Source organism: Lagopus muta, chromosome 2 (genome assembly GCF_023343835.1).
Source record: "Lagopus muta isolate bLagMut1 chromosome 2, bLagMut1 primary, whole genome shotgun sequence".
Classification (NCBI taxonomy): domain Eukaryota; kingdom Metazoa; phylum Chordata; class Aves; order Galliformes; family Phasianidae; genus Lagopus; species Lagopus muta.
The window spans coordinates 104,745,336-104,772,710 of NC_064434.1; the positions used below are offsets into that span (position 1 = coordinate 104,745,336).

Here is a 27,375-nt window from a genome sequence, read left to right on the forward strand (position 1 = left end):
TTCTCTACGTGGACTGCTCTTAGCCAGCCTCTCGTTCAAGGGAAGGGATAGGCGAGCTGACAAAATCAATTCAGCAGGAGTCCAAAAGCAAAACAGTTTTTCAGTTTTTCAAAACCAAGAGTTGATGGAATTGTCCATCTATTGGCAGCTCTGACTCTGGAATCTTCGTTTATAATGGTGTTTACTTCACATGGTTGACAGCACCAGTAATAATCATTGCTTCTGTCTTTCTACAGTCAGCTTTGTAGGATCAAGGTCTATGCTTGTCATACCCCCAAAGCATAGATCTTTCTGAGAGCAAGAGTTCAATAGAGAAGAAATAAAATAGGAAAATACAGTCCTATGGAAGTCCTAGAAAAAAAATGAACAGTACAACTGATGATATTTTAGCCTTTCTTATTTAATGAAGGCAAGGTTACTCTAAAAGATGGAAGCTAAAAGACAGCATTCCACACATATGTACTTAAATAAAAAGCAAAGAGCAAGCAGTTGCAAACTTGGATATAAACCTTAGGTGAGCCAACAAAATACGGTCACACTTACAATTTTCCTATGGCTATTTTCAGATTACTTTTTCCAGAGAAGCATAAGAAAGAGTTAAACCACATTTAACAACATTCTGCATAACGCTCTAAGGATCTTTCTGCAAAAACATCAGAAAAACCCCACTACTAGAAGAGCTCGCATTTGTAGAAGTTGCATTAGGCAATGAAAAGAGGATGTCCTCTTCCCTTCATCAGGCCTATTTATATGCCTAAAATTAAACACATGCCTAATAATTAAATGTGATTAGGTTCCAATTATTTCGTTTGTGCTTCTTTAGAGATTCTTTCCTTTCATCCTAGTTGCATCAAAATGTGAAAAGCAGAGCAGTGAATGGCTGAGATTGATTGCCATCGGATTCAGACACATTTCAGCCCACCCTGAAAAATGTAAGCTTCCTGTCATATGCTGTCAGTAAAACTCGTGTCTCCCAAACAACGGATCTGAGAACAGGGCTTACATGACACCTTCAGATTTTACATTTTGTTTGACATCCACTATTTGTGAGAACTGGAATTTTATAACCACTTTCCATCCTGTCTGTCCCCATCACCACAACCATCACCAAACGTAATTGCTTTTACTATAAATATCTGACTGTGCCATTGAAAGTAATACAGAGCAAGATTTAGAAAGCTCTTTTTGACGGCCTAACAGATTTGTTATATAAGTGCAAATCTTCTTCTAGTGTTAGTGTTAAGTAGTTTCTTTTCTACCAAAAATAAAAAAATAAATCATCTTACACAAGTGGCCACACAGAAAAATAACTCCTGCACTAAAAGCACGTTCAAGAAGTTAACTTGTCATCAAGCAAGTTTCGCCTTGGGGATTTAATATAAAAGTCTTTTTTATTTATTTTTTTTTATTTGAATCTATACCAAGTTAGGTAGGCACAGTACTAACAAGAAGAAAGAGAATCCAGTTTTCCCAGGTAAACCCTGCTACGTTCTGACTCAGCCACTGAAGTAGGAAATAACTGACATAATGCAATGAATATGGAAAACTACTGACAATGAATGTTCCGCTTACTGAGTGAATCTTCAAACCATTGCACAGCAGCCAATAATAACTGAATGGCAAGCCTTAACAAAAGAAAGGAAAATCAATCCATCAGAAATGACCTAATGAGAAATAAATCTTTTATTAAACAGGAAACTTGAGCAAATCCAGCAGATGTTAACTTTAAAAGATAAACATTCCAACAGTTATAATTTATAGGTATAATTCAGATTATACATGTTATTCAGAGCACCAAAGAGCTTCCTAATTAAAACTGCAGGAATACCTTCCTATAAAAATCAATCTGGTCTCATTAAAATGGGAGAGGAGGATCTAAGTAAATTTTTTCACATATCTTAAAGCTCAAGTACTTCTGAAAACTGAGAGAGCAAATGCAGGTAAGAGCTATTGTGGAGACACAAGATAAATGCCAAAAGCAAAAGCCTTTTCTGAAAGTGTTCTTCATCTCCTTCTTTCACAGAAGAGAAGGCGTGGGATGCAGAAAGGCTGTTCACAAGATGCTAATACTTCTTCTGTGTGCTTTTGCAAAACTTCACCTACATGAAACAATTTTGTTAGGCTCGGTGAAGCATAGGTTCTCAGCTGGAAGGTCCCACCTTACCCCCGAGATCTTGAGAAATTGTAAAGTCCTGAAGCAGCAGCAGCAGGACTGATGCGTATCTGGAGATTTCTCACATGATTATGCAAAAGCATATGGAGGAGGAAACATGATTTCACAACTGCAGTCAAAATTCAGGAACAGATTACAGCACTGCAGCCTATGGAAGATCCTCACTTACAGCAGTGCCTTAAGCGGAAGCGACCCCCAGTGAGGCTGAGCACAAGAAGGTGAGCCTCACCTTCTCCACCCATCCCCTGAGGGACAGCTGGGTCCCTTTTCCCTAGAGGACAGCACGAGCACCCCCAGACTCGCCCTCTGCACCCAAACCTTGATCCTAGCTGGTAAGTGCTCGCTGCTCACTGATAAGGGAGTGTATTCTGGGATCATCCAGACTGCTGAATTAGTGAGGAACTAGCCTGAGCATGACGAGCCTGCCACTGCAGCAACAGGACAGTTCGTCCCTCTCCAGGCTGCTGTTGCCTAATATCAAAAAGCAATTAATCTCAGTTGACTTCCATCATGAAGTGAATTGTTTGCCAACACTTACCACATAGCACTGTGTTAGAAATTGTACGTGTTCAGTGCTCTGGAGAGGCACCTAAGGCATTAACTATTACTTTCAGCAGGGATGCGTACGTGGGCATGTCCTTTGGACTGAGCAGAGCTGTGGCAGTAAGGGATTGCACAACGGTTTCCATAAACAGAATCTTGTGCTTGGAGCTTTTCATCTTGTTGAACTAAAGGTTTCCATGATTGGTCTCAGATAGGAGCAGAATTACTCTAGAAACACTGGGAAGGAAAGAACGGATCCCAGCTCAAACCCATCTCAAGGCTGAAGCCTGATTTTACCACATTCATTCTCTTCCAGTATTTACTTCAACATGTGGTACATTCTCCATTTTTAGATTTTTGTTTCCTCATTTCAAGGAATATTAACTGAGGCAAGATGTACTCTGTCTCTAGAAACACGTGAGACTTGTGACATATGGTGGAAAAGCCCCAAGCAAAGGAAGGTATCACTCGCATACATCAACTATAGCCTTCCCTTTACAATCTGACGTTATCCACGTAGGTTGAAATATAACCTGTGTTTCCTTATATTCATTAGGAAAGCAAAACAAAAGCCCAAGGATACACATTAAATTGCTGTCAAGAGGAAAATCCATACAATGAAGGAGACAGGTTCTTCCAACAAAAGCATCTACAACAGCAAAATACAGGAAATACCACTACCTTCCTTCAAGTATCTGCAGAAAAGGTTAAAGAATACAAAAGGGAAAAAAAAAAAAAGGAAGAAATATTAGCACATAACAGCGTAAGCTAAGAGTGCAAAGTGTGTTAATTAGTATATTGTAATGACTTCTGACAGCTTCACATAATGCCTTTTCATCATCATACTGTTTCAATTACGCATTCTCCACTTCACGCATTAAAACCAGCTTCACTATTATAGTTCACCTGCTGCTTTGGTATTAGATTTGAGCACTTACGCCTTTCAAGAAAATCATTTTATTTTCCAGAATTTAATCACTGATCCCCTCGGTAAACACTAGGGAAAAAAATTCCACTGCTCTGTGAAAGCATGAAAGGAAAACAAAGGGCAATGTTATAATGTGGGATGCTGTTATCTCCAGTGCCCCGTGATCTGCCATGCTTCACCAAGCCCTTGGTTAGGAGCCAGTCATGCAGCTCAGAGCTGGAGCACGGCGGTGCAGAAACCTGAAAGCTGGACTCGCTTTCCCTCGATGCTGAAAGAATGATGAAGTGGCTTGGCTGTTTTAAACCATTGGCTCAGATATTAAACATGAAAATAAGCATTAAGACAAATGACCGGAAGTTTGATCTACTAGCATTTTAAATTAAAAGACAAAGTTAGCTATTTCATTACTAATGACCTGCTGGGGAAAAATGTACCTTCTCTTGAGAAGAAAAAAAGTTGGGTTTTTTTGTTTTCTTTTTTTCTTTTTTTTATTTTTTTTAAGCTTGAGCCTTGAAGAATCAAAAATAAGGGAAGGCAAAAAGAATGCATAAACGGACCTAAACCTTTCCAGTATTTAACATGCCACATTATTTCATTACTCCCATTGGAATGGGGCAAAATGAAATCCAAAAAACTACTTTGCTGCTCTCCTAGAAAAGACCCAACAGCACACCACTGCGCCCAGCGCCAGCAGTGCCTACTGCAGGGCAGGACTTGAGCACACCGCAGGAGCTCAGCTCCTCAGCAGAGCCCTCCAGCTGCTCACAGGAGCGAGCTCTGACAGCATCCCAACTCAAAATGAATGGCTCTCCTCCTACACGCCTCTGAGCTCACTCTGGGGAGAGGCAGCAACAGGAGGACTACGATTGCCTCCGGGAAACTATCTTCCCCATCCCAAACTTCATTGGACACACCCTATTCTCCAGTCATGGTATGGAGAGAAGATTTTTTTCCATGCACTCATAGATCGCTCTGTTCCAACAAGTTTGGTACATTCTTGCCCCATTCCGCTCCTGAAAGTGCCAGGAATCTGCAAAGCAAGTTGAGGTTTTTAGCAGTGCTCCAGAGATACCAGGGCTTTACAGGATCAGGTGTTCAGAAAACCACCACAGCCAGAGAAGCGTTACACGGGGCAAATAATCTCGATCACTTGATGATAGTTTACTGTGCTGAGCTTCAATATACCCACATTTTCATCCACTTCACCACCCATTTTATAAGACAAACCCTCTGTAAGAAAACTGACACATGTCCAACAACACAAATTCCTCCTTGAAATTCTCAGGCAGCAGCTCATTGTCCAGCTATTCCTTCTCTTTTTATGTCTCACTTAATTCAAACACTGAAAATGGCTTGGAGCTAAGAGGGAACGTTTTGGCTTAAACTCCTAATGTTGTCCAAGTTCTAAATTCTTCTCTGCCCTCACAACTTAACACTTTAAGTCCTTAATTAAAGTTTTTACAGCTATGGTGACACTCCCAGGACATAGAATTGTACACATGGAGGTTTGACAGCAGTATCTTTCATCAAGCAATGCACTGCATTAAGTAGCAGCAATTTATTTATAACAATCATTGATTGCTGATCTGAGCTTTCAACGCTGGGCACCTTTTAAGCAAGACTCTTCAGGCTCCACGGTGCCTTTTTTAACCTAAGTAATTACTAGAGGCCAGACTTTCCCATGTACCTAGCACCCACACATTCGTTCTGTAGTCTCCCTGAAAAGGCATCTACTGAGATCCTAAATCAGCACTAGAGTGCTTAGAATTAGTAGCTAGTAATAGATTCAGGCAATAAAGCTTTAAGCTACTGAAGCTTATTATTTTCATCCTTAAAATCTATTCATGTAAGTGCCAACCACCTTCTAATTCAAAGCAGAAGATTTGAGAATTAAATGTAGGTTCACTTCAAGTGAATTTAACAAACAAAAAGTGACAGGAGTTGGAATATGGCTCTTTTGTGGCTCAAAGAAAAAGAAACAAAAGAATAGAAGCAGCAAACAAATTACAAGCCCTGTCAACCTTATTAGATATTGTGTTGAGAGCAAGAGGGATGAATGGAGACTTCCCACTCCTGTGCCTTTCACAAACAAATGAAAACACAGGCACCGTTTTGAATGCGGTATTTAGGAAGTGACAGATAACTCTTGGGAAAGCAAGTTTGCTTCCCTGCTGAGAAAATAACATATCTCAATAACACTATTTTCTTTCAAATTCCTCAGGTCAACAATTCACATAGAGCATTTTTAATTTATTTTGACTGTTTATTCCACGTTGACAATCTGAATGGTAACCTCCAACATTCTACTGTAGGAAGCAGTCTTAAAAGTGACAGCTCAATCTGTAAACAAATACCTTCAAATTTCATCTCTGAAAAACACAGCAACTTCAATCTTAATTTTGTTTGCTTTGTCCACAAGGAGGACGTTTCATTCCAGAATGTTATTTTTTTTTTCCTTTCTTGGGAATTGCATACATCAATCATGTCTGAAAAAGCCCCTCAAAGTTAGGAAAAAAAACCTGCAAAATTATTTGAATGACAGGAATTGCTATGCAGCGTAAAGGCCTGTGCTCCTTTATGTATTTCAAAAATTCCTTCTGCAAAGACTTCCCTTACTCAAAGATCACGACTGCATGCTCCAGGAGCACACGTAATTGTAGTGCTGTCCACAGCGTCAAAATAATCTACTCATACAGCATTTTAACTCTACAGTAAGCATTGAAACACAGAGAGAACAAGCTTGGGAAAGAAAACCAATCCCTGCTTACATAACTAAGGATTGCCACCTAAGCCTTTGCTTTTAAATGCCACAAAAAAACCTGTAAGTGAAGCTCCTAAATAGGCTTCCCAAGTGCAAATTTCCTGCCACCACTTTGTTTTGGGTGCCTGGCACGACTTCAGAGAGCAAACCGAAATTTCTTGGTCTTGGAAGTCTCAAACAACAACAAGCATCCTTCATCTCCAGCAAGAGACTCGCTACTTTGGAAGCGTTCCATTCCTTTCTTTAAGTGGAAAAAGCATACCCTACTATTTGCTCACTATTGTCAAGTAATCTGAAAAGTATAGGAAGGTAAAATTAAAGCTCCAACAAAACCGACATAAGCTTCAAAAATCATTCCACATCATTTGTAGTTTCCCGCTTCGCTAAGTTTTATTGTTCTCCAGTTTAGTTAATCTCCAGATACGTAAGGGTCATTGTTCTACTTATTTCCAAGGTTTATCCTTATGCAGGAATGCAGGCACGGTTGTGTAGGTAACTCTGAAATCAATCCCATTAGGGCAGAAAAAAGAATAGACGGCAGAACTTCTCTCTTACAAAGATAAAATGGAAATGCTCCACAGAAAGTGAAAACAGCTCCTCAGGGAATTGTCAGGAACTGGGCAAAAGAGCAATGCAAACGTTCACTAGTCAAGTAGAAACTTGAAGAAAGAAAACGGGGAGTGCTTGTGAGAGCAGAGCAGCATTGCCAGCATGTGTGGTAACAGAGAAAGCCCATGCCCGCTTCACTGACCTTGCATGTTGATGTAATGTCAATAGAAAAGAAGGAAATAAAGAAAGAAAAGGAAATAGATAAAAATCTGTACGTATAAAGTATATCCCATTTATTCCTCAAAGGATTTAGTAAATCCCACTGGTCTCCAGAAACAAAAGGATAAGGCAGGCACTCCTGAAGGGCAGGGTGCTGTCAGTTTTCCAGCTGACTTCAGTGGATTTCAGCAGGACGTCAGGGGGAAACAGTTTAACAGCATCTCTGGCTGCTCTTACAATGAAAGCTGCCTAAATAGGACCCATAATCTCACATTCCTTCCTTCGGAAAGTTGTTCTCAAGAAAACAAATCAAAGTGAAGAAAAATCCATTTACTCTTCTCTTTCTCAGCTTGTTAGTTAAGATTGAATTCTCTGTACGTTACAGTCATGCTTGCAATGCAGATCCCAGTAAATGACATGTGAGTGATATATTTGGGGAGAAAAAAAAAAACTAGACCTACTGATGATCCACCTCATTGCCCTCTACATTTTTATATTTTTAATGTAATTCAACAAAACACGAAAACATTATAGCATGTTCAGCTTGAAGAGGAAAATGGAAAGATAAATACATCACTGTCTCTTTAATCCAAATACTTTCTTTATCATAAATTCTGTTTCCAAGCTTCATTTCCAATCTCATTTACACAGAGTTGCCAATCCTGATTAGCCCAAATGAACTCCCTAAACATGAAGGTGAAATCTCCCAGACCGCAATACTGCAGATCAGAACACCTGCAGACATCCACTCTGCCACAAGAGACTTTATTTTTACTTGGAACTACCCTCAAATGAATACCTTTAGTCTTAAAAATTAGAGGACTCTGTGTAAGTAGGGATTGTGAGATCCTTTCCTTTGTACATTTATGTTTGAAGAAATGCATGCTGTTTCAGACTAAAAGCTAAGAATCAAAGAAGTCTCTCCAGCTTTCAAAAACAATGATCACTAAAAAAGGCAAAGAAGCATGATTTGTACCAAAGTTTTGAGACACTTTCAACAGGATAACTAGCATGAGTGACACTGCAGCACGCAAGGTAAAGAAACACTTATTCATAACACCACTTGAACGTACACTTTTTTCTCCATGAAGACCTCAAGCATCAGACAGGCATGTGTTCTTCAAAATGCAACTGATAATTTCATAGACAGTGTGCATCATGAGACTGGTTGCAGACAAAACTCATCTCGTGAACAAATGCCTTAATAAAGAAGGGATTTCTCATCCAGCAAATCATCACAAGCCATCTACTCCTGTTGATTATGGCTTTTATATGGTCAAGTATTCACAAGTTAAAACTCCATGCTCTTAATCATAGCCTGGCCTGTTATAAATCATTACATTTTAAGACTTCATTTGATCAGAAGGCAAGCACCAACTAGTTCCTGCAACTTGGAGAAACTGCAATCGGTCATTTCTCAACATCTGATAGGAAGGAAGAAGCAGAAAAAATGCACTTCAAAATATTCATGGTTTGATCAATGATCGATGACTACCAATGGTTTAACAGCTGTGATGTTAAAAATTAAGAGGTATTCCCTGTACCCATAGAAAAAAGCATTGCACATATCAAGTACCTTGTCTCTTTCCACTGCATCTCCTCATGCAGAAAAAAAGTAACGTCAATCACATTCCTAATAGACATGTTAAAACAAGGCGCATAACCAAGATGAAAAATTAAGGACCTCTGGTTACACTTATCGAAGCTGCATTGTGAACTAACAGTAGTGTGAATTAACATTTTGCTGAGAACACTTCCAGATCAGCAGGAAACGCTACAGCCTACTTACACAGACACCTGATGAATGAGAATAGTTTTCTGTTTGCTTTGGATTTGACAGTTATTTTTATCTCTCCATAGCCCAAGCTCATGTTTCTCATACAGTTGATAGCAATACACTCTCGATCTTAATTCAAATCAGTTTGACTTCAACAAAGTCCAAGATTTAGACCCAACCTCATGCTCAGAGGAAGCACTTCTTTCATTATGTGCCATGAAGAAATACAGGGAGACACTAAAATCAAAAGTTCACATCAAATGGAAGCAAGCTGGACAATGAAGGGAAAAGAAAAAACAGCTGGGAAAGAATAAAGGATGGCAGGGAAAACACTAAACTGATGGAAGATATTCTATCAGTCTCTGAACAGGCACACCAACAACCTGGAGAGAACGCTAACAACAATGCTGGATCAAGAAAGTTCTGGAAGGGGGATGTTGGAAGAAGTATGAAAACAGGGGTGGGGATAATATAGTTGCCAGCACAGCATTTAGATAAGAGACTCTGTTAAATCTGTTAATTGTACGCTTGCCATTTTATCAATTTGGAGGCTAAAGGTGCACAATATAATGGATGCTGGGCTCGGAGCCAAATCACAGCTCCTGCTGTTGAGCATCCACCTACTGTAAGCAAATAGGGCCACTTTAATGTTTTAAGCATTGCTAAGTAAATACATTGTTTTCCAAATATTAACAGCACACCTCCACTACAATTTCTGCAACAGAATACACACTAATCCAAATGAGCTTTCACACAGGTTTGTACTAAGGATAGCCTGGAGCTAATGGTTAAATTCAAAGCTCGGTATCAGAGAAACACATTAAATTCCTCTGCTGTGGGCAGGGAGATACATTTGGCACAGAGAAGTGATGAAACGGTGGGAACAGAGCAACCACACGTACCACACATGGCCAAAAGTGGCACCAGGGACAGGTGACAACATTTGTTGTAGAGCACAGTGCAGAGTAACGAGCCCTGCCCACAGCTCTCCTTGTTTGATGCCTTCCAAGTCACCTCCTGAACAAGTAAGAAAAGAAAAGGAAACAGTGACATAACCTGCAACTAATACAAATCTCCACCTATTTAATAAAGCAAGGTTCTTATAAGGAGCTAGATTTGTTAATGGGTTACAGAGCCTTTTGCTTACACGTTCCTGCTTCAAATCCAACCCTGAGCTCAGTGACAGAAAATCATTACCACACTTGTTCAATGGATTACCTGAAATGCACTTATACTTTCATAACAAAGAATATTTTTTTTAAGCACAGAATATTAAATATATATAAATAAAAAAGAACAAGATATTTTCCTCTGTCATCAATGATAATCAATCAAATTTGGAGACTTTCCATTGCCCTTTGCAGTCATGCCTCCCCATCTGCTCACTGCGGGTTACACACAGGGTTTTGCTGTTATTTTTATGTTATTTTTAAACAGGTGCTTCTGGTCTGCAACCCTGCAGGCACAAGCACAGCTCTGAGTGGTCTGGGAGAAGAAAAGCAACAGCAGCACAGATGTCTTCCTGCAGCACAGGACACGGCACCGAGCAGCACTGCTGCGTGTGGAAAGGCCAAAGCCCCCCGAGCTCTCTGCTGCACAATTGGAAGCCTCATCCCACCTCAGAAAAGTTCCTTTCTGAACATACTGTGCCTGCCACACAGGGGATTTACTCATTTATGTGATCCTGGTTTCTTAGTCACAATCATCAGGTCTCTTAAAAGGAAAAGACCAAGACAGTCTCCTTATATTTTCAGACGCATTCTCTACACATGAACACGAGATTCCCTGACCCATGAACTAACTGCTCCTTTCGATAAAACCATCTGGTGGAGAAGCTAAATAAAACATTGTCTAAAATTAACAACAATATGACAGGGAAAGAATACGATGAAACCTGTCTGGGATGTCAGAGGTCTTGAAGCACTATAAAATGCATTCATTTGACAAAAAGTGTCAGGGGAATGTAGAGTTGTATTTTTTTTTCTTGTTAAGATGGAGAAAAACTCAGATATCCCAGCTGTTTAATTAAAAGTTCCACACTGAAAGAGTCCTGGTGGACTCACAGCTGCAATAGGATGTGCGAGCATCCTTCAAGATCACAGACCCCTGACACAGATCTTCTGCCTCTTCTCTGATGCCCTGAAACTCCCCAGGGGCCGAAACTTGTCTGCAAGCTTTCTTTACTTCTGCCTTGTTGATTCCTGGGTTGGCTCAGTGGCACAGCAGCTGACCAAACAGGACGTGGATTCCCTGCGACTCCCCGGCACAGGCTGACCCTCCCTCACCAGGCCGTACCGCACTGCTGCTAATACAACTCCTGGGCATCGGCTGGTGAGGAAGGCAAGAACAACATGGGAATCGTTTTCACCACAACCACTGCAAAGATCTTCACCTAATGTGGGGGGTTTTTTGCTGTTGTTCTGCTTTGTTTTTCTCGTCACTGCTGGTTTTGTTTCTTTTTGCTATCCTGAGGGATCTACCAGCCTTGCCTAAAACTGATTCTTGCGTCAAATGCAGTCTCCATTTATGCATGGTCCCTAAGCAACGCGGATCCTTTAACGAGAAATCAGAAGAAGAGGGGGAGTTTTATGGCCTGCAAAAATCACACAGTAAAGGGGCAGCAATGGAGAGATGGTTTTATTTTATTTTTTAATTTCTGGCAAATCCTTCAAAGCCAAATTCCTTTTCTGAAGTTGTCTTACATTGCCAAATGTAAGATTCTGATTTAAAATGACTTGCTTTGTGCCTTTGTTTATGTTCACTCTCTAAACTGAAAGAAATCCAACAACATTCATGGCTCCCCAGTCAATTTTGCGTTCACTTCACTTTCAGCTTCTCATGAACAGGGCTGTATTACAACAAATTAATTTTAAATGAACAGTCTTCCCCAGAAAAAATTCTTCTCCATTTTGGGAAAAAAGTTGTTTTGAACGAGATTATGCCTCTGCCAAGACTACACCTGACAAAAAATGTAATCTGTTACGTGAATGAATGGCGATTTTGAAAACAGCAGGCTTTCAGAGCACATGATGTTACATCATTTTGCTATCCGTGACACCTCTCAGTATCTCGTGGGGATTTCCCTCTCTGCTTCATGCAACAACTTCAGAGTCCCCCCCCCATTCTGCAGAGGGAATTAAAAATGAATAACATGGCTCTTACAACACGGCTTCAATGAGAAAATGTTTCCTCCTTTGTGTTCATGGGTGCTTCAAACAGTTCAGTCTCGATGACCTGCTGTTTATAGCTTGCAGGCTGTGAGAAATCACACAACATTCTTACTGTATTCTGACTTTCTTAAAAGCAACCCACATGTTTTAATGCTAACACAAACGTTGTATAAAATTATACTGAAAGCATATTAAGGAAGTTACAAAAAGATAAATGCGATCCAGACAGACATAAATATAATTAGATATCAAAGGGGTTATTTTTAGTGTTGCAAAGCATTTCTTCATTTATGCACTTATTTATTTATAAGCTTGGAAAGACCTTGGAAACCTACCAAGTATTTTTACTTGGTAGGAGAACTAAATAAGAGGCTTACTGAGCAGTGTGCAGTGATAGATCACACACTCCTTTCTGCAACACCACAACAGAAATACAGTTGGGCATTTCTCTGTCCATCTCTCATACATCAGTAGAAAACATAACAGAGTTCAGATCGCTGTGTCCCAGGTGAAAGGGAATTCAGCATAACTCTCTTGCTGAGGAGGCCAGAGCAGAGATTTCAACATGACAAATAGTCAACAGGAATACGCAAGAAGATATAATTCAAAGCAGGTGACAATTGTTTAATTAACATTTTCTTCTGGCTTCTTACTGCGTAAATTATATTAGACAAATTACACTCACCTACAAACCAGCATGTGGGCAGAAGCAGCTATAAGGAAAGTTCACACCGCAAGCACCGTGCTGTAAATACAGTTAATACACTTTCCTCATAAATCTGGTCCTAGGACTGTAATATTTGCAAGCCACAGAATGTTGTAAATATTCTGCAACACTGACAGTGCAAGCACACAGAAAATACAGACTTATTCATAGATATGCAGACGTGGATCTCTGGAAACATACAGAAGTATCAATGTGTTTCCCTATTTGAAGACACTGTAGAATAAGAAGAGATACTATCAAATGCTTAAAAAAAACTCAGGGACCCAAATTTTGCTTAAATTCATCACGCTGCAGGAGAAAACCCTTGTGACTCACATGTGCATACTCAAATACAAAACATCCTAGATTAAGGCATATTTCCCTCTGTAGTGAAGCAGTATCTACATCAGGTAAAATTATACCTTTTCTTTTTTCTTTCCTCCCGTTCTTTTTTTCTCTTGCCTTTTCTTGTCTTTTTTTTTTCTTTTCCTTTCTTTTCTTCTTCTCTCCTTTCCTTTCACTGACTATCTGGTTAATCAGTGTTTAGACTCTTCCCTGCAGCAATTAAAACATTATTTATGCCCTGCAGCCTCACACCTGATGTCTTCTTCCTGAAGAGAAATGTTTCAAAACATTGACCTCAATTTTGACAAACTAATGGATACTAAAGCGTGGTATGTTCTGCGTGCTTCGTTTGTGCAAAACAGCCTCAGGATTCCTCTTCTTCGCTGGTTGAAACAAGGACCTTCTGAAAACCTTCCTATGGCACGCACTTCAGACTGACCAAAAGGAATTAGATTATAGGTAAAGAACTCCTCTCGAAACAGATGAACTTTTCCTCAGTAATATTAATTCAAAACACATTCAGAAAAAAAATAATAAAAATAAAAATAGCAGCTCTAGACTCCAAGCGAACAGTGAGGTTTGAGAGCAAAAGAAGCAAAAATTCATGGGAAAAAAAAAAATCATAGCACCTTTTCACATCTATTTTTTTCCCCCACTTTATTTCAAAAGAGGAGAACTGAAAGGGTTGTGTCCTTATTTGTTCTCAACTATCTGAGTGCTTCTCTTGCAAATACCGTGTCACAGTTTGGGCCAAAAAATATGCAGACTCGGCACAAGGAGGAGTCCTACAGTTTGCTTGTAAGAAACCAAACTAGGCCACCCTCATTTTAAAACATCCCAGCTACAATAATACAGTAATTATTAATCTCAATAAATGATACGAAGTTAATGACCTCGGAGAGGCAACCATTTTAAACTTTTTTCCTACTCCAGGGAGATGGAGGATCAGCAGTCAGTGCTCCAATTCAAGGCCCGAGCCCACGCCAACATATTTTATAAGCTGAGCCCAGGTTTGGGAGACAGGCTGCATATTTTTCAGAGACTAACCCAGCATAAATCACAAAGTGCCAGCACACTATGAGGTTAATGTTGTGTTTTACTACAGTAAGCAATTTCTATCACCATTTAAAATGAGACAAGCAAAATTCAGGCAGACAAAATCTCATGCATCAAAGATTAATTTTTCAAGTACCGAGTGTATGCTTTGGCTACTGAGGGAACATATTACAGCAGGAACAGCAGCAAGCACTGCAGTTAAAGGAGCATAAACATCTCCATTATAACCCATTATAACCCTTCTTCCTTGTAAGCTGACTCTAACTATCAGAAAATTTGTTTATTTTTCTGATACCCATTTGATTTTTTATTATTATTTGAGTAAACGAATCAGCCTATGTTCAAATATGGAGGAAATAAAATGCGTCAGCCCCAAAATGTCTGAGGAATGAGTACCAGCCAGCTGAGTGCTAAGGCATATTGGAGTGAAAATTGTTTTTAACTAATGAGGAGAAATCTAAATAGCTCCTTACACATAAATTAGGCATTAGGAGAGTATTTTCAACTTGCAAGCACCTCCCTTTGTCGTCACTGGGGTCTCCCTGGGATGAACTCAGCACTGGGAACACTGGCTTTGGGGACGTGTGCTACAAAGAAGGGTGGGCTGCCGACATCGCCAAGTGATGCTGCAAGTTCTGTTCTGCAACTGCTTTCAGCAAGACCAAGAATTGGACCCTTACAGAAACTATTCCTGTCCAGAATTACAGAAACAAGGCCAGAGAGGAAAACGAGTGGCATCAGGCTTCTGCTGCCTGCCACTGCATCATATTCATATACATGAGATACCAGTGGCGTTCAGCATTTGGTGACAGGTCTGTAGCATGCAGTGAAGAACACAATTCAGATTTAGTAGTAAGGATCAATAGTAAAACACTTCCATTAGCCACAACACATACATCAATTAACTGAACAACCTGATCTGAAACGAGGATTTCCAGCAGCACGTGCTTTAAGTTAACCACAGCAGGACACCGCACAGAGCACTAACAAATACACACCAGCCCATTCACTGATTCAACTTTAAAGAACCTACCCACTAAAAACTGTACATGAGCTAGGCTCACATACGAGGACAAAGACTGTACAGTGTCACGATGGAAGACTCTTGCTGATTCATATTAGCCCTTTTCAACTAGTAGCTAAAGCACTTGTCCCTTTTCCCATTCCCAAACCAATGAAAGGTTTGGAGGAGATGTTTGAACTTGAGTAGTTGAAGGTGATAAATACATTCCCCATGAGTCTTGATTTTGCTCTTATTGTGTACATGCAGAAGAGAGGGACAAGCCATCAAGCTCTACACTACGACATTAAATCAGCTCTGAAATCCAAAAAGTTTCTAGCATTGAAGTAATCGTGGACATTTCCCTTCCAACACATACATAGCACACCCAGTGTATTCTTTTGTAAATGGAAACTATCGCAGGTCATTAAGATGACTGAAGCCAATTGCACCACATTAAAACACAACAAATGCATCACTGCACTTACTTTCAAAATCATTATAAAATGCATAACACCGACTTTCTAAAAACAAAACAAACTTTGAAAATCAGGCACAGAACACATCGCAAGTGGTTTTTTTAACAATAAATTCCTTTCTCACTGAAATCTAAATAAGAACATCACTCAAGCACGAGGGGTCTCAGCCTTTGATTAATAATACTTTCCTTCGCCCTGTCTTCAAATTAATTCTAAATGTTTAATTAACGACAAAGACTTAAAAAGCATTACAAAGAGCATCAAACAACTGATTCAGAAAATACATGTCTAGAGCTGCTTTGGGCTAAACCTTTTTTCATTGTCTCACTCCATTTAGGCAGAACGTTGACAATTATGTGATGCTGCTGTGCAAAGGCAAGGAGTATGAAGACACTCCTCCCTAACATCACAGATCGTCAATCATATTAATGACTGTATCACCCTCTGATTCTCAGTAGTCTTCTTCACCTGAAATTTCATCAAACTTGTACCTAGTTGTGTGTCTGGTAGCATATTTCTTTCCAATGAACTGTTTAAAAGCTGTGGCAGGTGGAGGCTGAGAACTCTGACCAAGAGGGAAATAATGGCCAAGTTGGTCTTCTCCAAACAATCCTCTTTTGGACACATATTGGTCACCTTTAATGCAGTCTTTCTCAACTCACATTCTTTTCAATTCCCCCATATCTCTCATGAAAAGAAAAATAAAGTGGGTAAAATGAACAGCAAATGTGCAAAGAAAACTTTTTTTCTTAAACACAAAAGAAAGCATCTCTCAGCCTCGCACATCCTTGAATTATAAATATTATTAAATCAACCAAGGTTTCAAAAGTAAGAAAAGAAGCAAACTTCTTTGAGGACTCCAGGGAATTTGGATAATATGCTTAAATATTATTCTCCATTTTTCAACTGATCAGCTTTGGAGTAGTGGAATACAGTCTTTGGAGTTCCATTTCTGTCTAATCAACCTTTTAATTACAGATATGTAAGCAGTCTCCAAGCAAATATAGAGTTTTAAGTTCTCCACCTTTACAGCCTTACATTAAAATAACACACTCCAAATGTTCTTCTAAATCTTTTAAATACCAAAAATTATGGATCTAGTAGTAGCACTCTTTTTAATCTCCGCTTTTTAATCTCTACTTTTTAATCTGATTAAACAAATTGAAAGGCTGATTCTTCCTACTGTGTTTAATACTAGCACTTCCACTAGCTACTTATTTCACAGCAGGAACTGTCTTTGAGAGCACATGCACATTATTACTCCAGATAGACCAGAAGTCTATACAGCATTTCCTAGACAACATTGCTTGTAGCACTCGCAACATCAAAACAGAAAGAACTGTTCTAAATTTTACAGCTTTATTAACAACGGAAACAATATATTAGAGACTGTGTAGCATTTCCAGCAAGGTGTTTCCTTTCACTCAAAGTCACACTTTCAGATTTAATTTACCAATGGCTCTACCGCATTCTAGAGACCCTAAGATTTTATTTTCCCAGGTTTGGGGGTTTTATTATCAAGCATATTTTCATAAAAAGAAAGAAATGATTATTAGAAATATTAACAGTAGGAAAAAGTTCATTCGGAGACTCCTTTCCTGCCAAACTTAGTGTACCACTTCCTTATTTCAGATGTCACCATGTCTTCAGTTGGTTCCAAAGCCATTAAAACCCTCGTATAACAGGACTCTATTTTTTAATGTGTTCTGACGGGCTCTTTTTTATGGAGGACCTCTACAAGCAGATAACAAGCAATGAGGCTGTTGTGCACCCTTGGCTCCAGCTATAAACACAATTCACATTCAGACCATTTTCTGAACCAACAGAGACCAACTGAGACCATCAATCAAACAAGAAGGAGAACTGGCATTAGTAGAGCTTTAAACAGACACTTCTCATCTGCTGTTTAAAGCATAATGGGGTAAAAGCACTGTTCACTGTTTGAAGACCAGTTGTACAAGTTCTAGAATATACTCTTCTTTAAACAGGAATAACAATATGAGGTACAAAAGTTAAGTAATTGGTTATTCCTTCAGAAAAGCATTAAAGGAATGTATCTGATCAAAAAGTGATGCATTTGCAACTCCAATGCGCAATAGAAAGTTGGGTGTACAAATAGGTGTCTGCTGAAAGACAACAACGAATTACATCAACCAAATAGCATGTTCAACAAATAACTTGTTTGGCATTTGAGGGTCTCTGAGTAGGCTTTTGCAGTACAGAAGGTAGATGGTGATTATATTGACTTCTGTAACACTGTATTGAGTGTTACATTAACTGGTAATTAGAAAACTAATTTTGATTTCACCTCTATTTCCAGACTATTCTTTGGCTTCCAAAAATATATCTTGAAAAGCCCATAAAGCAACATCTCTAGGCTTCAGACACATCAGTCTTTGTCTGTTCACATTACTAAGATGAAAAGATGAGGGGAAAAAAACCACAATTTCATGTATTTTCTCCCTAAGCACTTACTGTTACTTGTGTACTCCAGAGACTGATGTGACAGATGTAACTACTAGAACAAAACACAGAAGACCGGCTTCTGCCATACATCTTTGCACTTTGCTTAGGCATTTTTTCTCCATTTTTCACTTGTGAAAAAGCAGTTATCACACCTGTTCTTATTTAAGTCAATGCAGCTAATTATACAATAAAGATACAATTGTTTATAAAGTTGAGAGCCACAGTACTTGTTATTTATCAACTATCAATTTCCTTTCCCTTAAAAAGCCAACTTAATTCCAGCTTCCTCCACGTTACCTGTAAATCTACACAATATGTTGCATGACCTTAGAATCCTAGACCTTCTTTAACACTGAGTTTGCAGTTTAAGCCCAAGTCCTGCATCACACATTGCATGGGTAGACTGCTCGGCCCTAGAGCAGCTCTGCTGATTTCAGAAACTAGAGGTGAGAACTAGAGATGGGAAAATCCCAGGGGTAGGAAGTATGACTGGAACATCTACAACTCTGCTAAACAACAAAAAATAATCACAGTAAGAACTATATTTCACATTCGAAATCGTTACTCATCTAATTACAATCTCATGAAGACCAGAAACAACAAAAAAATCATTACCCTAAACTGCTCATTGATTATTGTAGGTCTCACGCACACAACTAGGTGAAAAGCAAACTCAAAAGCTGGCACTTATCCATTCACTTATGGCTTCAAACAAATTGCTGACTTGCACAACTGCTTCACAGAACACCTGGATGGGAGAGTCAGGACATCCTGTCACATCGCTGCTTCATTGCAAAAATCAGATGTAAAATACATTTACATTGTCATACTGGTACAATAAAGCGACACAGAGAGGCAAAAGATATTAGGTGGCTCTAAAACCCTCTAAAACGTGAGAACAGACTTCAGCTTGTTTGATCCCTTTCAGAGTTTACATGGTACAATAATTTAATGACCCATAATCAAAAGCTTCTAAAAGGAAAAGCAAAAGAAAGCAGTTGATGAACACAAATACATTTTAAGGAAACAGCCTAAGCCAAGTAACTAATTGTCAGACTGCACAAAAACTGCCTATTTCCTTCATTTTGCCCGTTTGCCAGTTAATGCATCCTTTCCCCATTTCATGTTGATGCATGATCATATATAAATAGACGTGCCTTTGATGCAACTTGATTTCAAAGAATATCAATTAAGCAGAATATTGGCTTTTCTCTACAGGTAGTTACAGGTTTTATTTCAAACCACAAGTGATACAAGGTTTTCTCATTATTTTGTTTTCTTATATGAAGAACAAATTCAAAAATTCCTTATAGCCTTCAATCATAATCCAATTCCACAAACCTAACTTAAGCAAGACCTATTAAACTCCTATAAAATTTAAAGGGAGGCCATGTCTCAGACACGACCCTATCTTTTTCAAACACAGTTTAGTGCTCATTGCTTTGGCACATTTATTTTCTCTCATTGAAATACATGGGAGGAATTAAGTACCCATGCACGAGTCACTTTCCTGCGACTCCCAAGATTTTTTCCCTCCTTCTTTCTGTCTTCTTTCTTAGAGTACAAGAATTAGACCTCAAAAATTCACAACAGAGACAATGTTACCCAACAACCTTATCATATTTTTTACAGGAATCTGGTCATGATTTTGATCACATAGAAAACCCCAAAGTAGGCATCACATGGGATTTCCTCAGATTTCCCAATCTGAAGGCAAATTAACCTTTCATAAATAATTAATATTAACCATGTTAAATAAATTAACCAAGTGGTAAATTTACATATAAAGCACATGAAATTTTTCCTACAATATAGCAATTATCACTGCCAAGGAAATAACTGCTAGTTATCATCGTTATCATCATCACCACAGAAGGTGCCAACAAACAACTGGAACCAGACTCTTTTCTCTGTAAGGTGTTAAGAGCCACAGGAACCTAAAAAGATACTTGTTTCTGCACTATGCATTTGATTTTACGTGGGAACAGCCTAAAACAAATTAAGGGAGCAGATCTGAAATACTTTAATGAGCCATATTACAAGTGCTGAGCATATTAAAGTAAGTTTGAATACTAGTTATACACTTTTCTTGATATTTGTATCATCGTATCTTAATATTCTTAAAGAGATTCCCTACATTTGACTCTTACACAACAGGCTGTCCAACCAACATCATGTCAACACATTATTTTTTTCCAAGACCAGCTCGACAACTATGTGACAAGGTCAAATAGCCTTCTTCCTATTTTAAATAAGATGAGAATTTTGTCAATTGCACTTTCAAAGCGCAAAAGCATTTCAACATTGATCTGCACTCCACCAAAAGCTAAAGTGTGACAGATGCCTTCACAGTAATTGCCAATCAGCCTCAACATAGCAGCTGAAAAACACAATACATCACTTTGATCTCCTCAGCTATCAAAGTATTCACAATCAACAAATCTGCATGAAGAATATGAAACGTGCAACATTTCCAAAACCTGTCTCCATGGATCTTAAATATGATAATGTATATTTTGTTCATACTTCATAAAGCATTTCAAATCCTTTATTATGCATATGAAAGGATACGTTTTAGCTCGCAAGAAAAATAAACACGGAAGATGTTTTATATTTTAGAGACATGTGAGTTTCCATCGGATAACATAGGTGAAATAATCGTTTAGAAAAGCCTGAATTGCTTTGAGGGAAAGACATTATTACAGAACATGCTTAATTAAGTCCCTCTGCTAACCTTGTAAAATGAATACCTTGTTGAATTAGACTACAGGGAAATAAAGCATGCATACCAGCTCCACGTGCGTAAAACAAAACGCTGCTAAGAGGAGATGACTTACATTTTGCTGGTAGGTCATATCCACACGTAATTTTTGCTTGTCCAGTCTCACAGCCACTCAGGTTGCGGCATTCAGCAAGTAAGCAGGGCCCAGCAGCTCTGTGTATACAGCCATCCACTGCAAAAGCAAACCCAGAACCATTTATTTATTAAAAAAACATTTTTTGTGCATTCAAACTGTGTGTGACTAGCATTCACATAAATGCATGGCCACCACCATTTACTGCTCAGGTACAGATCTTCTGATCTACAAGCAGACATCCAAGTACAAACAAACATTTTTTCTGCCAGAAACAGTCAATGGAAATTAAAATTTCCATAGTAGGAAGTGCTTTTATTCAAGGCTCATAAATTCCCTCTTTCTATTATGACAATAACATTGATTCCCAGATAAATACCAAACTCTTTTTCTCTACATAGCTCTGATTCTTCTAGAACTATGCAGGCCAGTTAATGTCAATGTCCTGTCAAGGCCTTAAACAAAAACTCCATGAAATAATGCTTATGGGTTCACGAACTCGAAATTTACAAAAGTACTTTCTTTTGACCTTTATTCTTTCCTTTTTCTTGTTCTGCATGATCCGTGCAATATTCTGGAGTTAATTAAATAATAATTACTAAAGGTTGCAATTGCAGCTAAGTATGCAAGAAAATTAGTTGAGTGCATAGATCTTTTTACCCTTGGGAAGCAGCAAAAGAATAGTAGCAGTAGCAAAGGCAAAAAAAAAGGCTGCTGGCACAGCATTTCTGCCCACTCAACATGCAATCAAAGAAATCATTTACTGTAATTATGGAAGAAAAGTTAAAGAAAAAGGAAACAAAAAAAAAGGAAATGCTGTGTGCACTGACATAGTAGCTACATGAAGGCCTTAAGTCAGCAGCAGCCATGAAGATCCACTACAAGAAATAAGCGTTGCATGAATTACAATTCAATACAGAAAAGTTACAAAGCTGAAGAATAAAGGCTGAACAAATTCTTGCTTATACAAGAAAGATAGATTCTATTTTTGTGTTGTTCAATATTTTATTTCATATTTAACCAGTTCGAAGCTACACCAATTCCCAACAGCACTTTTGAAACAATTAAAGCAAAAAAGGGTCTGAAAAGCCAAGTTCAGATGAGATTTCAGGAAACGCACCGGCTCTCAGGATTGCCTGCGTGCCATTCCCCGTGGAGGCACAAAGACTGGCAGCACAGCACAAGGCTTGGCCATCTGACCGCTCACTGCCAGCCAGGCTGCAGGGAACTTCAGGAGCTCCCTCAGCCGTGCCACCTAAGCCACGATGCCAAGTCTTATTATTCTACCTCAGCTGAGTTCTCCTTCTTCGTGTACCCAACAGCTCAGCTCAGCAGACTGCGAGATGCTAATGCAAGAATTATATTTTGTAACCTCCAGGGAAAAAAATAAAGAATGCTGGAAATCTCTCCCATGCTCATAACATCATATTTAATTATTTTAGCTTAATTACGAAATGCTTTTCCAAACCAAACAGGATAAGTAAACCAGAATGCGTTGAAACCTCAACTGTATTTTTATAAGCAGTGCCACCACAATCCTTACCAACATTAATATTTCCTGAGACATTAACATAAAAACAGCATTAATGCTTAGCACTGCACTTAAGCTGCAGTCCTCAATGAAGGAAAAAGTCTTTCACCTCAGAAGCACCGGACAAGAACTCAAATGCGCACAGTCCACAATCCTCAGCAGTGGATGAAGCATTTCCAACCCTGAGCTATTTCTTTTCCTGAGCTGCTGGGCACCCTCACCTGCCCTGTGTCTATACAGTTACTCGTTCAGACACCTTCTCAACCAAATCATCTCGATAAACCAACTTCTTTTACCCCAAAGCACATTCGGTTTAAACCAGGTCCAGCTCAGAGCACAGCCAAGCAAAAGAACATGCAGAAAGGAGTCGCCGCCTCTCATTGAGAAGCAGAAGCATAGATTTACCTCATCCAAACCCACAGTACATTAGCAAACCCAGTAGGTTAATAAGCCATGTGCCAGATCAGCTGTGATGGCCAACAGAGAGTCAACTCCAGCTCCCCATCTATAAACAACCTCAGGAGGGAAGAAGCAGGCTCTCAGCTAGCACACAGCTGAGGTACAGATGGCCCATCGCTGCTTGGCTCTCCACAGCTCCACACGCAGCCTTTCTGATTGAAGCAACCTCCAGCAGGATGAAAAGGTAATTGAAAAAAAATTGAATTCTTAACTGAGGCAAATCAATTCTATCATAGCCAATTTTGACATATGACAAGGAAAATGGAAGACATCTGCCAAAAACAAACAAGTAGAAGTTCATGCTTCTCTCATAAAGGTGGCTTAACAGAAAATGATTGAATACTGTGGACAGGCATAGATGGAAACTCAGACATTAGCATTTGATATACTTCAGTGACTCCACAGAAGAATGATTTCTTTTAAAGATATATAAATAGAATTACCATTGTCTAAATAATATATTTCTTCTATCATGACTTATTAAATACTTTTGCAGAGATGACCTTCGATCTACATATGCATATAGTATGATAACTCAATAAATCATGCTAGAAACATTCTGTACGTCCAATCATATATCCAGTATGTAACACAACTTTGATAATTCTTCTAGCAACAACCCAAGCAGTGAAACATCTTACCAAATTTGAGCACTCTGCATAACAAAAAGAAAAACAATTGGCAAAGATAGAGTAGGTGAGCAAATCTAAATGCGATGCTTCAGCCTCTGCTAAAACATGCCTTAGCTGTATTAATTCCAAAAGACACAGTGGGAAGGCACAAAACATTCATGTGAGATACTTCGGTTGCTGAACGTGTGAGATGACTAGCAATGTAGGCATACAGGGAAGCTAAGCACTGCTAACAGGATAACTTCATGGAAATTGCAGATAATGGAAACAATCTCAAGAGGGGGGAAACGATGGCCAAAGATATAATGTTATCGTGTAATAAGGAGGAAGAGATTTACATGATAATGGTGGCATGCTGCCCAATTACTTTTGTAAGAAAGAGAACAACGTTTGACATATTGGTTTCAAATACTTCATCTGTACCATCAGTTTGATGTATATGTGCTCCTCTGCGTTTTTCAAAACAGATTTGGGAAACATTAAACCACAACCCACTGTTCCTTTCCTGGAATTACTGTGCACAACTAGCAATAAAAACCCAGGCACTTCACTTATGCTCAAATCTGACTTGCATCTTGTGACAGAGGTAAGAAATAATGCAATATCACCATTTTCTACAACCAAAGAGAAATGCCCTTTAACTCAGAAGCTATCACTCTGTTCAGTTAGGCTATTTTCTACAGCTTGCATTCCCATCCAGACGTATGGAAATCATATATATACACATCGGGTCATTTACATTCACAAGCGAGCTGTCATTTCACAACTACAAGGAAAGGCGTGGGAAAACCCCACAAACAAAACTATCAGTTCTAACTGACAAGAAGCCCCACCTCTGGCCTGCATGCCAAACCTTTGGTATTTTTAAGTCCTGGCAAGAACTGAGAGCACCATTTCACCCTGCCTTGGCTGGAGAAGCACGTGGAAGGGTTCTTTCCCAGATCTTGACACATTTATAGGAATGATATTTTGAGGGATGAAGAACAGCTCAAGGGGCTTGAGATTTAACTGTATACTTCAAGCAGTTCATGCTTGCATAAAGCTATTACAAATCTATTGTAACTTTTTTCATTAAAAATAGTATTAGCAATCACATTGCACGCATCCATAAGTTTTAGGAGCCACTGGGGACAGCACTTTGTTCTCCCAACAATTCAGCAGAAGCCCTTAATGAAGAAAAACTCCTTCCAAAATGCTGCAATCAATGGCACTGGATGCACAAAGAAGTCACCTCAAAATAACCGCTTAAGATACATGGAAATAATCAAGTTTCAAAATAAAACTCCCCGGCAAAATGAACATACTATAAAACCAGCGAGTTCTTAAAAATACTGGAATCTTTGATGTCTTTCTACATCACTAAAAGATGCTAACAGTTATGTTATGTCTTATTTAATTTCTTGTAAAGCAAATGTGTTTGTTCTCCGGAATTAAAGGGTTAAAGTTACATAGTAAAAAGTAGCTAATTTACAACATAGAATAAATCTATTTCTTATAGAAAATCTCTTAAAATTGCAAATGAAGCAAAAGCAAAGGAAACAGAATTAAGGGTATCGTGGGATGCTGCTTGAAAAAAACAAAAAAAAAGATCTCAGCAAAACCAATCTTGCGGTGCAGATGGTAATAAAATAGGGTAAGGTAATCAAACACCACAGCAAATAATACAAAATTCCCCTGGTAATAATAAGCCCTAACTTCTTTTGTGACCTTGCATCTGAGTCTGGATAAATTGAAGCTGTGGTGTAAACAACATATGCAGACTTGTATTTTGAGAAACTCTGAAAACTCATGAAAACATGCTCTTTTTTCATAGTAATTCCTGTTCTCAAGACCTTCAAGACCTTTATTCCTGGTTATCCACCAGATAATTCAGGACATTTACTTATTTAGCAAGTTAACCATGCACAATTTATGGATGATGCCTTGCCATTCTTGCACATGGCAGATGCCAGGAGTGAGAAAGGAAAACAAAAACCAAACAAAAATATCATTTTAGCAGATATATTGCTAGGGACAAGCAAGAAGAACCCGGTGTGCCCTGCCTGCAGCAGGCCTCTGCTATACGCACCCCAACTACCTGTGGGCCTTTCAAAACAGCTCACTGCAAAAACACACATGGCAACAACAGCAACCCTGCAGAAGTGCTCAAGTGCCTCTAGAATGTTCACTGGACTCAAGTTCTGGGAAAGGCACAACTGCACCTCACTGACTGCTGTCAGGGGGAAACAAATCCGCCCAGCGAGACACAGCAGCTGCTGGTCTAATGAACGAAGGTGGGGATCTTACAAAGATTACAACACAGATGCCAGTCGGCCGCCGCTAGAAGCGGCAGTTTGTATTACAGAGATGGCCTGTGCCGTTGGGGAGTTTAATGAGCTGAAGATTTTTAATCAATGCGCTGGTTTATAGGCCTCCAACATAATTAATTTTAAATACTTAGCATTTAGACAGTACTTTCTAGCCAGGATCCAAAAGAATTAAAAGCAACATCTGACTTTGCCTTAAAATTCTCCATTCGAAAAACAAAAACCACAGATGAACCATGTATTTTGAGATGGCTGTTTCACTGAATTAAGTTCCTGTCCCACCGCAGACATTTCGACTATATAGTTCCTGAAATACTTCTGTTTTCAGACATTCTTAGTGCCCACTTCTGAGTTAAAACAAGACACAACTGAGATCTTAAAATCCCAAAGCTTAAGCTATTGGTTGGGTGTCTGTCTTCACTTCAAAATCAACATTTGAGATTGCATGAAGGGCCTTAACACAGCCAGAATTAAAGCTGCAGGTGCACTCAGCGCCAATCACTAAATCACAACACAGAGGGAGTTTAACATAATAATAATCATGGCCATTAGAACCCTTACTGCTGTACCAACAGCAAGCATCAAGCCTACTTGAAACAACGGCATCTGTAAGCGTTGCTGCAATATCGTCCCCAGGAAACTTACATTTCAGAATATAGTTTAGATGGAATACTTCACATTTACCACTAAAAACTAACAGTTTTTGCCTGCTCTGGTGAAGAGAGATAGAAATTACATTTTAGACACAACTCAATGCTTTACGAGAGTGCTGTCCTTAGCTTGCATGTAGTTCACATTGGAAGATAACAAAAGCAGCTGCAAGGTCCTGCCCAAAGTCCTTGCTAGAGAATGACAAGACACGTGGAAATCAGGAAATCAGTATTCAAAATAAAACTCACTCAGGGGTTAAAAATAAAACTCAACTCTGTTAAACATTAAGCACGTGCTGTATTTATTGCATACAGCCAACCACTCATATTTTGAAGAAGTAACAGTAGTAAGCTTGCATTTTCTGACAAACCTTTTCTTCTTTGGCATAGCCAAAAAACTTGGGATATCAGCAACTCAAATCACAAGTACGCAAAAAGCCAAGTAGATCACACTAACGATTACTAAATTCCTCCCAACAAAGCAGTAAATATTGCTCTCATTTCATCTCGTACTTAGGACATCATCTTTCTCGGTCTCTGAGAGCTCCGCTTCGATTCTGCAGAGTTATAATGTCAATAGGATTCACACTTCTGTCAGCCCACTCAAGCAGCATAAGGGCTCTGAGAAACACGGGTCTGAGAAACCTGTGTGAATGTCACACTTTTGGCAGTAAAAAAAGAACTAGGAAAGCCTCCAACAGTGGTTTTCCAATTTTTCCCAGTCCAAAATCCTGACATTAAGGCATGTGTGAAAGAACCGCGCACTTCCT

The 27,375-nt window shown here is 39.0% G+C and overlaps 1 protein-coding gene across 6 annotated transcripts in view; it reads right to left on the reverse strand.

Moving 5' to 3' along the window:
• The window catches only part of MACROD2 (mono-ADP ribosylhydrolase 2), an 834,860-nt gene that overhangs the window by 565,967 nt on the left and 241,518 nt on the right, over positions 1–27,375 (reverse strand). For all 6 annotated transcript variants that reach the window (XM_048935508.1, XM_048935507.1, XM_048935504.1 and 3 more), the window contains one exon: positions 21,010–21,126. In XM_048935508.1, the coding sequence (XP_048791465.1) occupies positions 21,010–21,126 (117 nt within the window). The remainder of the gene's footprint in view (positions 1–21,009; positions 21,127–27,375) is intronic.